The sequence below is a fragment of the Cryptotermes secundus genome, unplaced genomic scaffold, assembly GCF_002891405.2.
Source record: "Cryptotermes secundus unplaced genomic scaffold, Csec_1.0 scaffold617, whole genome shotgun sequence".
Taxonomy (NCBI): domain Eukaryota; kingdom Metazoa; phylum Arthropoda; class Insecta; order Blattodea; family Kalotermitidae; genus Cryptotermes; species Cryptotermes secundus.
The window spans coordinates 599,305-615,762 of record NW_019724592.1 but is presented as its reverse complement, the minus strand read 5'-3'; the positions used below and the strand labels follow the sequence as shown (position 1 = coordinate 615,762).

The following is a 16,458-nucleotide window of genomic DNA, read 5'->3' as shown; positions in this document are numbered from 1 at the left end:
ACAATTCACAGATCACAGGAGGTGTTGAAAATACTGTCCTCTCTACATGTAGATATTTTTTCATTAAAAAATGCAGGTACAGCAATCCTTGCACTTTCAACACACCAGATACCAACTTTCACTGGATGGCTTCAGCAGTTGTGTTGCTGATATTGCACGAGACTTTGACACTACAGTCTCTTGAGCTAGACATTTCAGTGATTTTCTAGGTGTATGTTCAAGTCTGGCCCCAGTTTCTTCTAACTTCTCCTCGGTAAGCACTTGGCACATCTGTTTTTGTTCATTGTCTATTAAGAGTCCCATTGTTCTAAGTTTATTCACTAAATTATGAATTGTTTGTCTGATGAGAACTCTTTCATCACAAAATTTTCATCAACATTTTTGCTGACACTTTGTAGCAGATCTGTATTTCACAATCTGGGTGACATTCAGAAATACACATTGCTCTAAAGTATACCACACTGCTGACTAACTGAAACTGATAACAAATGGCTAATGGAAGTGATAACTGCTACCTACTTCTGACAAATCATAAGCAAACTCCCACTCATGAACTGCACTACTTGGCATGTAATATAATATGATTAAGGGGTCCACAACTTAATTACTTCCCTTCATTCAAAACGTTATTGGCCATCAGGCATACTGATTCATCAGCAAAATTTGCATGCGCCTTGTGGCAAGCAGGTCACCAGTCACCATGAAGTGCAGAGTCATGGACCTGGTCTGCACAGTAAAAATATTCCCTGTACATGGAGAGGTCATGAAAGGACTCGAAGATATTTTGAATGCACTTACAGATTGAATCCAAAATTTTGGACTATGGAAGAAATGGCAAAATGTGTATAGAAAGAGCGAGAGATTCCCCAAATTTATAGTGATAGCTGGCATAATGAAGTAAGGACAATTATTGGAGAAATAGTTAGACTTGTTTCCCAATTTTTGACAGCTTAGTGGTGGCGGGAAAAAGAAATTGTCTATTTTCCCATTACCAGAATGTCAAAAATGTTTGTTCATCATGGAACCATATTACATTCAAACAGTGTCATCATGCTTCCTTTTGGTGATTACAGTACTCAAATTCTTGTATTGTTTGCAGTTACCTGTGGAGGATAAGTGTGTATGGCTGAGACTGCTTTATCTGGATAGCATCATAACAGCAATATTCATATAATATGGTATTGTGGTGAACAGAATACCATCTGGTGGGCAAGTGGTCATGCAGAAAGGAAATGGCCTATCAAGTGTTAAGAGCGTGAATCTGTCCACGTGAAACACTGACAGCAAAATCGTAATACTAACCATGTTGCTACAATTGTTGAAAGTGGTGCCTTTCATGCAGTTAAGCAGATTTTACAGTGATATTAAGTCTGTGAGACATGTCGAAGTTAATTTCACATGGTTTCAGATTTAACACTTCTGATTATCTATTTGACTGAGGAGTAAATTAAGAAGAGATTCAACTTGGGTAATGTTTGCTACCATTCAGTCCAGAACCTTTTGTCTTCTCGTCTGCTGTCCAAAAACATAAAAATTAGAATATACAAAACTATAATTTTGCCTGTGGTTATGTATGGACATGAAACTTGGTCTCTGACATTAAGGGAGGAACATAGACTGAGGGTGTTTGAGAACAGGGTGTTGAGGAGAATATTTGAACTGAAGAGGGATGAAGTGACAGGAGGTTGGAGAAAACTGCATAATGAGGAGCTTCATAACGTATACTCTTCTCTGAGTATAATTAGAATGGTCAAGTCAAGGAGGATGAGGTGGGCAGGGTATGTAGCACGAATGGGGGAGGTGAAGAATGCATGTAGGATATTGGTGGGAAAGCCAGATGAAAAGAGACCAGTGGGAAGACTAAGGCGTAGGTGGGTGGACAATATTAAAATGGATTTTAGCGAGATATGGTGGGATGGTATGGATTGGATTGATCTGGCTCAGGATAGAGACCAGTGGAGGGCTCTTGTGAACATAGTAATGAACCTTCGGGTTCCATAAAATGCTGGGAAATTCATGAGTGGCTGCACAATTGGCGGCTTCTCAAGAAGGGCTCAGCTCCATAAGTAAGTAAGTAAGATTGTCTATTTATAAGGTCTCCAGAATGCATGGATTAATTCTGTGAAATATCTGGTTTAGGTTTCTGTAGGGATATAGATCACTTTCATATCTAGAGAATGATGCAGTAATCTGTGTAAAATACCCACAATTTGTTTCCTTTTCTGGATGTAGTTCTAAAATGAAGTTTGTGGTGGTATTGTTGACACCCCCCTTCAAATTAATAGTGACATGAAGATTCTGGACATGTAATTTTTCTTTGGGCCAACTAGAAGAAATATATTAGTGAAAAGTATTTTGAATTTGTGGCATACTATATTTTCTTTCTGTGTGACAACTTCCACGTTGGCCAGTATTTTTCTCACTGCAAGGCTAGAAATGTAATATGTTGAGATGCTGTGTAAGATTTACTTTGGCATAACTATTTAATGTATGGAGGACATGATGCTCCTTTCTGTACTGATGTATTTCAAGAGGCTTTTGTAGAAGAACATTAGAGATGTATATAGAGGAATAAATGAATTTAAGAAGGCTACCAACCTAGAGCTACCTTGATAGAAGATGAGAACAGTGATTTACTTGTAGATTCCCGCAACATTTTGAACGAGTGGAAGAATTCTCTCAGCTGTTGAATGTACATAAGGTTAGTGATTTTAGGCAGATGGAAATGCATACGTCTGAGCCGTTAGTACCTAATCCTAGGCCTTTTGAGATTGAAATTGATATTGGAAAGTTGAAACAGTATAAATCTCCAGGTAGTGATCAAATTCTGGCAGAACTGATTTAAGGAGGAGGTCAACTAATGCAGTCTGAAATCCATAAACTTATTAATTCTATTTGGGGGAAGGAAGAATTTCTTAACCTATAATGTCCGAAGCGCACTGATCGGTACAGTGATGAGTATGGTCCTCGTGGCCAAAGTACCCAAATTTGCGCATTTGGACATTTTAACGCCACTAGTGGAAGCTCGCGCACATGCCACTAGTATAAGTGTATGCATAATTCTAAATATTTATTTTTAAATATAGTAAAATTCAATATACATTACATTTTTTGTTATCTGCTTGACATACATACAGGCTTCAACTCCCACATCATGTAACCGAATCTCGCCTTTGTGTAATACTCCTTGAAGAATCCGTGATAGCTCGGTTCCTTGCCACATATCTTCCATATCAACTGCCTTTCAATTTCGTCATCTTGCAAACAATGTTTCACTGCCATTATGTGATAAAATGAAACTACTGTACTCAAATTCAGTATGAACTCACAGGAAACTGAATGCACTCTGTATTTCAGCTTCAATGCTAGTGTTGGGTTGCAACCATAGAAAGGGTAATATTCGCTTGCAGCTGCATTGTCTTGGCACCGAAGTAAGCAACAGTGAATATTCCCTGTAGCCTTTCTTGAAAGGACATGTTTTCACTTTTCTGTCCTTTAGTCAAAAGACTGGGATATCTGACGAGTGTAACAAAGATGTGAGACTTGCCAGCAGAGAACCAAGTGACTTTATTGCTTCCAACTGTTTTATGACACCAGAGAATGCGAAAATATTTCAAGTGTTACAAGCAGGAATGATTTTATATTGCAGAACTACTATATGAAGAAGTGTGAAAGTATTTTTATGGTATGCATCAAAACTACAAGAAAAAAATTAAAAATAGTTTCTAACTTTTTGTCAACATATTTTTAAATCTTATGTTGTAATATGTGACACTGTGTTTTTTGCTGATAAATGCAAAGTTAATTTCATTCATTTATCGTAAAAATTGTATTAGATACACAATTTTCAAATAAAGTGCAAATGCCCTAAGAGGAATGGATATTTAAACCAGAGGAACGGTGGGCATTTAAACGCACGCTAGCAGCTGACATTTAAACAAACTCTGACCAGTTCAAGCTATCACCATTTCAAAAGTCTAGCCTTCAAAGGTTAAGCAGTGGAAGGAGTCTATTATTGCACCAGTTTACAAGAAGAATGATAAAACTGACTAGTAGTTATTAAGAAATATTGCTGTTATCAGCCTCACACAAAATTGTATTCAATATCTTTCTCTCAAGTTTGAATCTATACATAGATGAAATTATTGGGGGGGGGATCATCTTTATGCGTTTCAGTGTAACAGATCAACCACTACAGATTTTTGCATTAGTCAATACTGGAGAAGAGATGGAAGAACAATGAGACAGCACATCAGCTATTCATAGATTTCAAGGAAGCCTATAATTCGATTAGAATGGAAGTATGCAGTATTCTTACTGAGTCTGGGGTACCCATGAAACTAGATGGGCTTATTAAAGTGTGTTTCAGTGAAACCTATAGTAAAATCTATATAGGTAAAAATTTGTCTGATAAGATTTCTTGTTTAGAGTCGTTTAATACAAGGAGATGCTATACTGCCATTTATTTTCGACTGTGCTTTAGAATATGCCATTAGGAGAGTACAAGAAAGCCAGGTGGGACTGAACTTCTGGTCTTTGCTTAGGGGGCTAGACAAAATAATGGAAACACTACGGATTTCTTTATTAATATGGTGTTGGACATCCTTTTTCCTTCAGTAAATCCGCAGTTCTTGGAATGGATTTGTACAAGTTTTGAACAGTCTGTAGTGGAATTTTATACCATTCTTTTTTAAGAACATCTTCAAATTGCTGTAGTGATGTTGCAGGTGGGAATTTGTTCCTCACTCTAGTTTCCAAAACTGACCAGAGTGAGTCGGTGATGTTGAAATCTGGTGACTGTACTGGCCAGGGAAGATGCTGATTTTCACTTTCTTGCCCTTCAAACCAGGACTGAACCTAGTAGTTACAGCTGTGTGAAAGGGGGCATTGTCATCTTGGAAAACTACATTGTTGTTCAGAAATAGTGTCTGAATTATGGGATTCACCTGATTACCCCACCTGTCACTTCATTGTAGTAATTTAGCCATGAAGGGTGATAATGGGACCAACAGAATACTGTATCATGATATTGCTGCCCAAACCATCATCCCATGTTTCACTGCTGGAACCAGACATTCAAGACTGTAGGCTTCCTTGTGTGTTCTCCAAATGTAAATCCTTGGAACAGTGTTGACAATTTATCTGACCATATCATGTGCACGTTTCCAGTTATCTGATGCCCAGGTTTTGTGGTAATGACACCATCGTTTACACACCTGAACATTGTTTTCATTAAGCAGATGTTTACCAGTTGCAGCGTGCCATGATTGTTGCATTTATGAAGCTCACATCAGGCAGTTTTTGCGGAAAGACAGTCTTGAAGGTGAATATTCAGTTTTGCTGTCACCTGTACTGCAGCAGTTCTGTGATTTTTTTAAACATTCCTTCTCAGTGTATGACCATCTCTTTCTCTCAGTGTTGGTTTTCGCCAAATGTTCCTCTTTGTTGGTGTTGTCTCCCCATGATTCATGTATGCCGACATAACCTTAGAAATTGTTGATCTCGATACACCTAATAGTGTGGCAGCTTTTGTCAGATATGCTCCAGCTAAATGCACACCAACAGTCTGTCTTCTTTAAAAATTAGACAAATCTCCCATTTTCCAATTTGTTCACATAGACTGTCACTCAACACAGTCACTAATGCACTGACATGAGCACTACAGAGTGTAAACAGATGGAAGAACATTCAATGTTCCCAACTGAAGTTCTTTTTCTTAGTGTTTCTGTTATTTTGTCCACCTCCTGTATATCTACTTGAGATAACAATGAAGCTCTAATCGATGCTAGTAAGATGGTTGGTTGGTCTAGAAGTAAACCCAAGGAACTCTTTTAAGTATACAAGTTCCGACAACTTAATTCCTGGAATGGCCGCAGCTTGTTGCTGGGGATGGTGAGTCAGGCAAACTCATGTACCCAAGCATGTTTGGACATGTTCAAACATGCTTGGGTTATGTGGAAGTTCTGCCAAGGTTAGGGGAATCTGTTTGGAAGAAAAGCCCCAAACTCTTGCCTGACAAGTGGATTCTCCACCTTGACAATGCCCCTGTGCATGATGTGTTAATAGTTCACGAGTTCCTGGCTAAGAAATCCATTACAAAAATGGACATCCACCTTATTCACATGACTAAAAATTTGCCTATTGGGGGGTGGAGTCCAGCTGGGTCCACTCAGCACAGCATCCACTTATTGGCCTATTCTACCTGCCCTGGGTGATTATGATGATGGAGAATTTGGTGGAATAAAGATTGGCAGGGAAAATGAAGTACTCGGAGAAAAACCGGCCCAGTGCCACTTGACCAGACCCGGGATCGAACCTGGGCCGCCATGGTGGGAAGCCAGCGAGTAACCGCTTGAGCTGTGGCACGGCTTTATTCACCTGACTTAGCCCCCTGTGATTTTTGGCTCTTTACAAAATTGGAAAAAAAAAAATGCCCAGAAGGGACAAAAATTTGCTGACATTCCTGTTATGCAACGCAATGTGAAATAAAAAAATTATTTATGGGGAAAATGAGAGCAAATTGAATTTGGGTAGTGGTTGCTACCATTCAGTTGGGAGCCTTTTATCATCTGGTCTTCTATCTAAAAACATAAAAATCAAAATATACAAAATGTAATTGTTCCTCTGGTTTGTGTGGTTGTGAAACTTGGTCTATGACATTAAGGGAGGCACATGGACTGAGGGTGTCTGAGAAGAGGGTGTTTTTATTTAATAAATAGCATATTTACAATCTGCTCTTGATAATATGGAGTGTTAAGTAAATTTATTTTAATTAGATGTCTTGAGTAGATAGTGGCCGCCTATGTGGTCTAGTGGTCAAAGTTTCTGGCTACAGATCCAGAGGTCCTGGGTTCGATTCCCGGCGCTACCAGATTTTCTGAGAAGTAGTGGGTCTGGAATGGGGTCCACTCAGCCTTGTGAGATATTTCAAGGAAATAGCGACTTCGGTCTAGAAAACCGAAATTAACGCCCATGGGGATTCATTGTGCTGACCATGTAACACCCTCTATCCGCAAAAGTTAGCACTAACTTTGGCGATCAGTGGCGGTTGCTTGGTTGATTTAGTTTGCTTGTGTACTCAAACCACGTAGTTTTTTTTTAAGTAGAGAAGTCATCCACTGATGATACTCTGACAGGGCCTGTAGAGCAGGCATGTCAAACTCAACTTGTACAGAGGGCCACCTCAGCCCTGTAAATAATAGTCCAGGGCCGCACTTCAAAATAGAAATATACATTAGATTTTGATACAAGGAAATTTAATTCTACTTGTATTTATTATTTAGGAATAATTTCAATATAATTACCTAAAGTCACTTATCTTACAGTTTTAAAAAGCAAGAGAATGCCATTTTTGACAAGTATCAAACAAACATATACATGAAAACTCGTAGTTGATAATCTAATGTATAATCATAACCTTTATACGTTCATCACAATGTAACATCAGCACCTGTCGCTGTGTGAAAATGAACTGAATGATAGTGTACAAGAGACTACCGGACTAGTAGGACGGTGTATCTTGTCTCAATGGTCATAAAAGTGGAAGTTTGCTAGCAGCCCATTAGACAATGGCTGGGGGTTGCAAGCTAGTTTTGAAGGTAGAAATCCCTTGCACTTGTCTGTCAGTTGCCACCCTCCTTGCATTCTTACTATGTCTCCAAAAGGGATTGTTGGTGAGGCTGTGCGGATTTTAGTGCATTACCCTTCTGAAATACAATAGTTTGTCATTCACGAACTTTACAAACCGTTAGTTGGACAAACCCTTCTGCAATTCTCAGAATCACTTTTCTTGCTGCCTGCTAATTTATGTCTGTGTGAGACTTCTTGTCTTCTGGTCTGTTGGAAAATTATCTTTACAAAAAATATTTCTACTACAATTTTAATATTGATTTTAATATCAATGAGCTCTATGAGTTGAGGGGCTGCAAGTTTGACATGGCTGCTGTAGAGGAAAGGTGATGGTTTTAATCTTCGTCATCTGCGGGTTGTGGTAGGTCAGACAGCCACTGTCACCTCAGTCTTCTTGCATTTTGTGGGTTGCTAATTTCTACAGTTAGTCTGTTATTGTGTCCGAGTATGCTTTGATGGTAGAGTGTTGACAATCTACGTATTTTGGATTTGCAGATCATTGTGGATAGTAAAGTTGGAGACATACCAAGGTGCTTTAGTTACTGAGTGCAAGAATTTGAATTGATGTCTTTGAATTATTTTCGTGTTTGATGGTTTTGTACAGCCCCTTAGCTGTATACCATATATCCGTATGAGTTTTATTATGCACTTATGTAGTAGAAGTTTGCTTTCTGTGGATAGCTTGGATTTACGGCCCAAAAGCCAGGACATTTCCCGTAGTTTTAAGTGTAACTTCTGATGCTTTGTTTTGATGTGTTTCTGCCATGTCAGTTTTTGGTCAAGGTACAATCCCAAGTATTTTATTTCGGTTTCAACTGGTATTTGGATATTATTGATGGTAACCTGCAGGCAAGTTGTATGTTTAGTGGTGAATGTAACTTTCACAGATTTTGTCTGATTTATTTTGATTCTCCATTTGCTGTACCATTGTTGGAGGAGGTTTGAGTGATGTGGTGCTATTACTGGATCTTTATTTGCTGCTAGTAGGGATGTGTCATTCGCGAAGGTTGCGATTGTAGTCTTGTTTGTTGTGAGCAAGTCTGCAGTATGGATTAAGTATAGTAGAGGCCCCATCACGCTTCCTTGCAGTACACCTGATTTCACCTGGTAGCAGTCTGAATATGAATTATTATATTTCACTGAAAGTGTCTTTCAGTGATGTATGACTTTAATAGTAGGAAATTTGGGCTGGGGAATGTATTTTTGATTTTATATAGGTGTCCATTCTGCCAGACATTGTCAAAACCCTGAGCTACATCAAGGAAAACTGCTGTACACATTTTTATTTCTTTGAGGTTTGTTGCAATCTTGTTTACGATTCTGTGCGTTTGTTGTATTTTGGAATGTCCTTCCTTGAATCGAAATTGGTAATTGGCAATAACAGTTGACAGGTGTAGGTCGTTTCTAATTCTCTTTGATAGTAACTTTTTAAAAAAACCTCAGTGAGATCAGCAGCAAACTAATTGGCCAATAAGAATCTACCTCATTAGCTGGTTTCCCAGGTTTAGGTATGATTATGTTCTGGGCAAATTTCCACATTATGGGGTAGTATGATATTCTGAGCATGCTGTTATAGATGATTGTTAGCAAGACTATTGCTTTTCTTGGTAATTGTCTGAGTATTTTTCTTGTGATAAGGTCAAAACCAGGTGCTTTGTGAGGATTTGTGTCGTTAATTTTTTGTACAACCACTCTAGGTGAGAAGGATTTGATAGGTAATGACACTTGACATGGTGTTCCGAGGAAGTTTTCAATTGCACTGTCATTTTGATTTATGTTAGAAAGTGGTGTAAATAGCTGTTCAGGATATTCTGCGAATGTTGTGGCTCTTTCGCTATCACTTTTTGCCCAGCTTCTGTCCACTTTTCTTATCGTTGGTGTCAATATTTGGGGTCTTTGAACTTAAGAACAGGGTACTGATGAGAATATTTGGACCAAAGAGGGATGAAGTGGTAGGAGGTTGGAGAAGACTGCATAATGTGTACTTATTACGTATGATAAGAATGATCAAGTGAAGGAGAATGAGATGGGAAGGGTATGAAGGGGAATGCATTAGGCATTTGGTGGGAAAGCCAGAAGGAAAGAGACCACTAGGAAGATCTAGACATGGGTGGGAGGAGGATGTCAGAATAAATCATTGAGAAATATGATGAGGTGGTATTGACTGGTGGATTGATCTCATTCAAGATTGAGACCATTGGAGGGGTGTTGTGAAAATTAGTGAACCTTCATGTTCCATAAAATTTTTAGAAATTCTAGAGTAGCTGAGCGATTGGTGGCTTCTCAAGGACTCAGCTCCATGGAGTTATTTAGATTGTACAACATACAGGGTCAGTATCGTGAACACAAGAGCTAGATGAATCCAGCCAGCTCCCTTACGCACAATTTCTTTACGGTGCACTTTAATATTATCTTCTTGTCAGTGCCTGGGTCTCCTATGTCCTTGTCTCTTCTGTTCAGATTTTCCAGCTAAACTGAAATCCATGAACTGGTGTGTCAGTTAAGAAACCATTCACGCATCTTATACATAAACACTGTGATGCCTGGCTGAATAAAGACAGTCATATATTGACACCTAGTGGGGGAAGGGGGGGGGGGAAAAAGAACAGCAGCATCAGTAATAGTGGAGTGGATGCCAAAGGTTGGAAAAAATTGCTAGTAACACTTTTAAAGTGTTGTTTGTCTAATGTGGAAATGGAACACCAGACGACATTCTTTAGGATGGCGGTGAACAAAATGGTGAAGGTGTATTTCAGAAAATGAAAGTGGAACTGAAGGATTGTTGGACGTACTTTCTGATTAAATAAAGAAATGGAAAGGAATGTTTTTTGTAGTGGAGATTTTAAGTTTCCGTTTTAGTCTTGTATATTTTCCATTACTTTTGACTGAAATATGTTCAAAATATTTCGTTCTTTTAATTGTTATGTTCTAATTTAAGCCACTGATATAAATTTACCTGTCTAATTTCTTCCTGAAACCCTTGTTTAAAAATTGGATGCATCTTAAATTCTGGGGCATCATATATTTGAAGTAATACGGTATTTTTCCTCTTCACATAACTAGACTTCAGCCCACTGCAATTGCATGTACATATATTTATTAAAGACATACGTCATGACACAACAAATAGCACACAATTACGTGAATTTGTGTGGTATAGCGTTATTCTAAAAGTTGAATGAACCGCGTTATATGACGAGTTCACGTAAGTGCTGCCCTCATATGAGATGATTGGAAACAATCGCTTGAAGTTGGCAGTAGACATCTCAGCTGTGGTTGGTAATGGTTAAGGTTTGGTGAATGTATTAGGTGATATCTGTACAATGTTGACGTTTTATGTACGATAAATATGAAGTCGGACAGCTGTGCTGTAGTTGGAAGGTTGAAAATGGCGTTTGATTTTTTTAATTATATGAATACTGTAGCGATAAATTGAGTAAGGTTGGAGTGTTGTGTACGTACATAGGCCGTTGACTTCATATAGCATCAGGGTCTGAAGATTTTGCTTAACCTGTATGATCAGAATGGCAACGAACATTAATAGTTCTAAAGATTCGAGTTACGGAATGTCAACCAAATCGCCTCCGCATCAACAAGGACAGGGTTCGAGCTTTGAAACGTTAGACAAGTCATCCAGTAACACATTGAAGGTATGTCATCGTTGTTTCATGCAAGTAACCACGAAGATAGGATGCCACAATTACAGCTTTCTCTTTTTGAATGCGGTTATGGACCAATTATTTCGAGAGGCAGTGCTCTAAAATTTATTCCCACATTTTCATATATATGCGCGCCTCCTGTGGAATCATTGTATTTTACCCAAATTGCCTGGACATATATTAATTGCCATAATTATTCGCTGTGAAACTGTGTTAGCTTTTTTGGGGGGTTAGGTGTGTAGTCCAAAGATACATTCCAGTTGATCGTCTTAATGAATGTTCGGTGCTTATTAACCACGGCTGAAATTAGAATGTTAAGTTGGGTGACTTTTGATTTAACTTTTCAATGTTTTTGATGCAGATTGCCAATATGGTGGATTAGCAAAGTCAAGACTTCAGAGTTTTAACAGTATTGGAATTCGGTAGATCTGGTGCAGTATGATGTTATGGAATATGAAATAAGATACTATTGCTAAAACCAAGCTGAATAAATAAAGCCTTAATAATGCATAAGATTGCTTACTTATAGAGCTGAGCCCTTCTTGGGAAGCCACCAATTTCTCAGCATTTTGTGGAACCCAAAGGTTCATTACCATGTTCACAAGAGCCCTCCACTGGTCTCTATCCTGAGCCAGATCAATCCAATCCATACCATCCCATCCTTTCTCTCTAAGAGCCATTTTAATACTGCCCACCCACCTATGCCTTATTCTTCCCAAGTGGTCTCTTTCTTTCTGGCTTTTCCACCAATATCCTATATGCATTCCTCGCCTCCCCAATTCGTGCTACATGCCCTGCTCACATGTGTTCTCAAACACCCTCAGTCTGTTCCTCCCTTAATGTCAGAGACAAAGTTTCACATCCATACAGAACCACAGGCAAAATTATAGTTGTGTATATTCTAATTTTTATGTTTTTGGACAGCAGACAAGAAGACAAAAGGTTCTGGACTGAATGGTAGCAAGCATTACTCGAGTTCAATCTCCACTTAATTTCCTCCTGAGTCAGGTTTTGATTTGTTACCGTCGTTTGAAAGTATCAGAACTGTGCCACATTGTCAAAACGTCTGCTTTCTGTCATTATATCATGATTTTGCCCTGCATTTTGGTGACAAGACAGCAACATATATTTAATTTGNTTTATGGTATCTGTATTATCACCCAGTAGATTCACATCATTGGCATAGACCAACAGCTGATGTATCCCATTTAATTTCAGTCCCACCTGGTTCTCCTGGACCTTCCTAATGGCATATTCTAAAGCGAAGTTGAAAAGAAGTGGTGATAAAGCATCTCCTTGTTTTAGACCATTCTGGATAGGAAAATTATCAGACAAATGTTTACCTATATGGACTTCACCATATGTTTCATTTAAACACATTTTAATCAGCCAGACTAGTTTCATGGATATCCCAAACTCTATCAGAATATTGTACAATAGTTCCCTCCTAACTGAATCATAGGCTTTCTTGAAGTCTACAAATAGCTGATGTACTGTGTCATTGTACTCCCATTTTTCTCCAGTATCTGATGAATGCAAAAGATCTGATCAGTAGTTTACCATTTACGTTGAAACGCACACTGATGATCCCCAATAATTTCATCTATGTATGGACTTAACTTTGGGAGAAGAATATTGGATACAATTTTGTATGAAGTTGATAGTAGTGATATCCCCAAATAATCACGACAGTCAGTTTTATCACCATTCTTGTGAACAGGTACAATAATAGATTCCTTCCACTGATCAGGCAATTTTTTCTTATGCCAAATTGAAGTGATTAGCTTATGGGTCTTAGAATGTAATATTTCGCCTTCTACTTGAACAAGTTCTGCCAGAATTTGATCACTACCTGGCGATTTATACCCTTTCAATTTTGCAATAGCAGTTTCAACCTCAAAGGGGCTGGAATCAGGTATTAATGGCTCAGCTGTGTGCATTCTATCTGCCTAACATCACTGACCCTATGTACATTCAATAACTAAGAGAAGTAGTTCTTCCACGTATTCAGAATGTTGTGGGAATCTGCAACCAGATCACCATTCTCATCCTTCACTAAGTTACTTCTAGGTTGGTAACCACTCTTGAAGTCATTTATTTCTCTATGCATGTCTCTAATGTTCTTGCTCATACTGTTCATTGCAAGCTCATCAATTTTGTCTTTCAGATATTCCCTCTTTTTATTCCTGAAATGCTTGCTGGTTTCGCATCTTATATTGTTCAGATTATCTCTGTTTATTTTGATTGGATCCTGTAACCATGGCTTATGCTTCTTCAGTTCATAATAACCTAGACTCTCCTTGGCAGAAATTTTTATATTTTCTCTAATAGTTTCCCAAGCTCTATTAACATCCACCTCAGTGGCCAAGTTTTCCAAGGCCCCGAACCTATTTGAGAATTCAACACGATACTGCTGTTTACCCTCTGCCTCATTTAATTTCTTGAGATTGAACCTCTGCATATGAACTCTTTGCGTTTGTTTGCTCACTGCCAGTCTTTCCCTAATCTTTGCCACCGCCAGGTAGTGGTCAGTATCACAATCTGCTGCCCTAATGAACGGACATCAAGTATACTTGATTGCCATCTCCTGTCTATCAAAATATGGTATATTTGATTGTGTATCTTCCCATCAGGAGATGTCCAAGTAAATTTATGGATGTTACGATGTGGGAACATTGTACTTTTGACAGTAATATTTTTTGATGTGGCAAAGTTTACTGCTCTAACTCCATTATCATTACTAATTTTATGCAAACTCTCATTCCAAATTGTTGGTTTGAAAATATCTTCCCTTCCTACTTTGGCATTGAAATCTAGCAAAATTTTTGTAGTGTACTTCGGGAATTTATCAAGTACATGTTCTAGTTCTTCATAGAACCTGTCCTTTATGTCATCAATTTTATCTTCTGTTGGCCCATGAACTTTTGTAATGATGATTACACCAGTGATCTTTTAGTATTATATATGATATTCTATCACTAACGAACTCTACCCTCGTAACTGCTGATAAGATTCTCTTATGTACGAAAAACCTATACCTAATTAATGATTTTCATTCCCCATTCCATAGAAAAATGTATATTCACCTGCTGGTGAATCTGCTGTCCCATCTGACCTCCTGTACTCTTGCTAAATCTAACTTATGTTTTAAGATTTCTTCCACCACTGCCCTGAGGCAACATGCCCTATACATGCTTCTAACATTCCACGTTCCAAATCTCATATCCATTTTCTTTAGCATAGGTCATTTAGCCAAGGAATCCGTCCAGGTCCGAGGCTTCTTGAGAATGTTCGTAACAAGTTTATTTTTTACGGTGAGGAGTTGTGTAGCCCCACACCCAACTCCCAAGCTGGAGGACCAGCCCTTGTCGGCTGTCCGTGACTGCTTATTCAGTATATTCGTAGCTTCCCTCCATAACTAGAGGGCATCTCCTCCATCCGCAAGCTGAGGATGCGCCATGCCGTGGTGACAAGGCACTCACCTAACATGGAATTCATAGGATTATTAGTCCAAAAATGAGGGCTTCCTTTTGGTTAAAATGCAGCATGTGCAGTCAGTTCCTTTGCACAGCTTTGCCAGCAAGCTGTTATATAAGAACACAAGCATTGTTTTTAACTCATTTTGTTTCTGTGTTACAAGTGTTACTGAGTATTTCACAGGACACAGAAATGTAGTGGTTATCACGTTTGCTGTCAATTTTTTTTTTGGTTTTTGCCATTCTCACAGGCAGTTACTTCAAAGTAGGTAATGATTGGTCCTTNTAAAAATGGTGTTCCACCAAAATCAATTGTGTGTGAACAGTAGATATAAAAATCATATTGATATATAAAAAATATATTAATATATGTAATATAGTTTTGATACATGTAGAATTTTAATCAAATTTGCACATCACCTGGATGAAAAGAATTATACAAATAAATATTTACATGTAAGTTTTGGTAAAATCATTGATTTATTATGTTAGTTGGTGGCCCATAGACATTTTAGATTTATGTGTTATAATATGGTATACACTTACAATTTGAGACTGTCCGATACAGCTTGTTGCCCTACAGCTGTCAAAATAACTTCCTGTTCATTTTATTTTTAGCGGAATCCCAAAATGGAGTTAAATAAAACTGACTTACTTAAGCTACTTAGTTACCTAGAAGGTGAACTGCAAGCCCGGGATATTGTTATAGCTACTTTAAAGGTAAGAAAAATCTATATATGTCCTCTCTTCATACATATTCATATTTGACATGACAGTTATTAAGAGCATTTTTGCCCAAAATTGTAAGTGCTACAGTTATAATTTGCATACCATGTGACAAGTGATTGAATTAAGACCTATGCATTCACTCATGTGCACTGATGCGCACACAAGCACACAGAGCAGATTGGGTTGGTTTGATTTCTTTTATGTTGGTAGATTTAAAGCTTCCCGAAATACTCTGTATTTTGAAAATTACAGACCTTATGATGCCAGAAAACTTTGAAATTATGACTCACAGCCATCATACTTTAGAAATTATTCTGTTTATGTGCATGCTTGCATGTGTTACCCTTATTTGGAACTTTTTATATTTCCTTTTCCTATTTCTCAGTGAAGGGGCTGTAGAGAGCATTCTATTTAGGTAATCTTACTCAGTATTTGTGTTGATAAGTTTCATGGCTACCAACTTTGGATTAGATCAACCCAGTGTTCAGTCAGCAATGGATGAAGAATGTTTTCCTTAAGTGTGAGTGTGGAGATGACCATGTTCATTAGCTCTACAAATTTTGTGATTGTCAAATCTTTTAATGTGCTCTGCTGGCAGTTTTGGATGCCTGATGACTATTATTACCCATACTACAGGTTTTTTTGGTATTTGGGCATGACTTTGGTCTATTCTAACAACATTTTTACAAATACTTTGATTATCCTTTATGAAAGATTGATATTTTAGTGTAACTATTTTAACTGCAGCTTTTTCTGATGAGATATCTTGTGCGCCGTTTCCATCCCCTTGTGATTCGGACAAGATATCATGTGATGATGGATTGGATTGTCAAACCATATTCTTGAATGTTCCAGCTACTTTGTAATAGGATAATTTGGATGCTAGATGTTTATGTCTCAGTTTCTGAAAGTCCTAAAAATACAGGGGTCCAAAATGCACACACCTGGTGAAGAAACTGATATAT

At 38.1% G+C, this 16,458-nt stretch overlaps 1 protein-coding gene across 5 annotated transcripts in view; it reads left to right on the top strand.

Moving 5' to 3' along the window:
- Positions 1-16,458, top strand: part of LOC111862383 (uncharacterized protein CG10915) — a 68,535-nt gene that overhangs the window by 1,712 nt on the left and 50,365 nt on the right. For 3 of the 5 annotated variants that reach the window (XM_023847714.2, XM_023847713.2, XM_023847718.2), the window contains exons 1-2: positions 10,872-11,279; positions 15,383-15,484. In XM_023847714.2, the coding sequence (XP_023703482.1) occupies positions 11,145-11,279; positions 15,383-15,484 (237 nt within the window). In that variant the 5' untranslated portion in view covers positions 10,872-11,144. Of the gene's footprint in view, positions 1-10,871; positions 11,280-15,382; positions 15,485-16,458 lie in introns of those variants that run through there. The other 2 variants (XM_023847717.2, XM_023847715.2) reach the window with 1 other exon arrangement.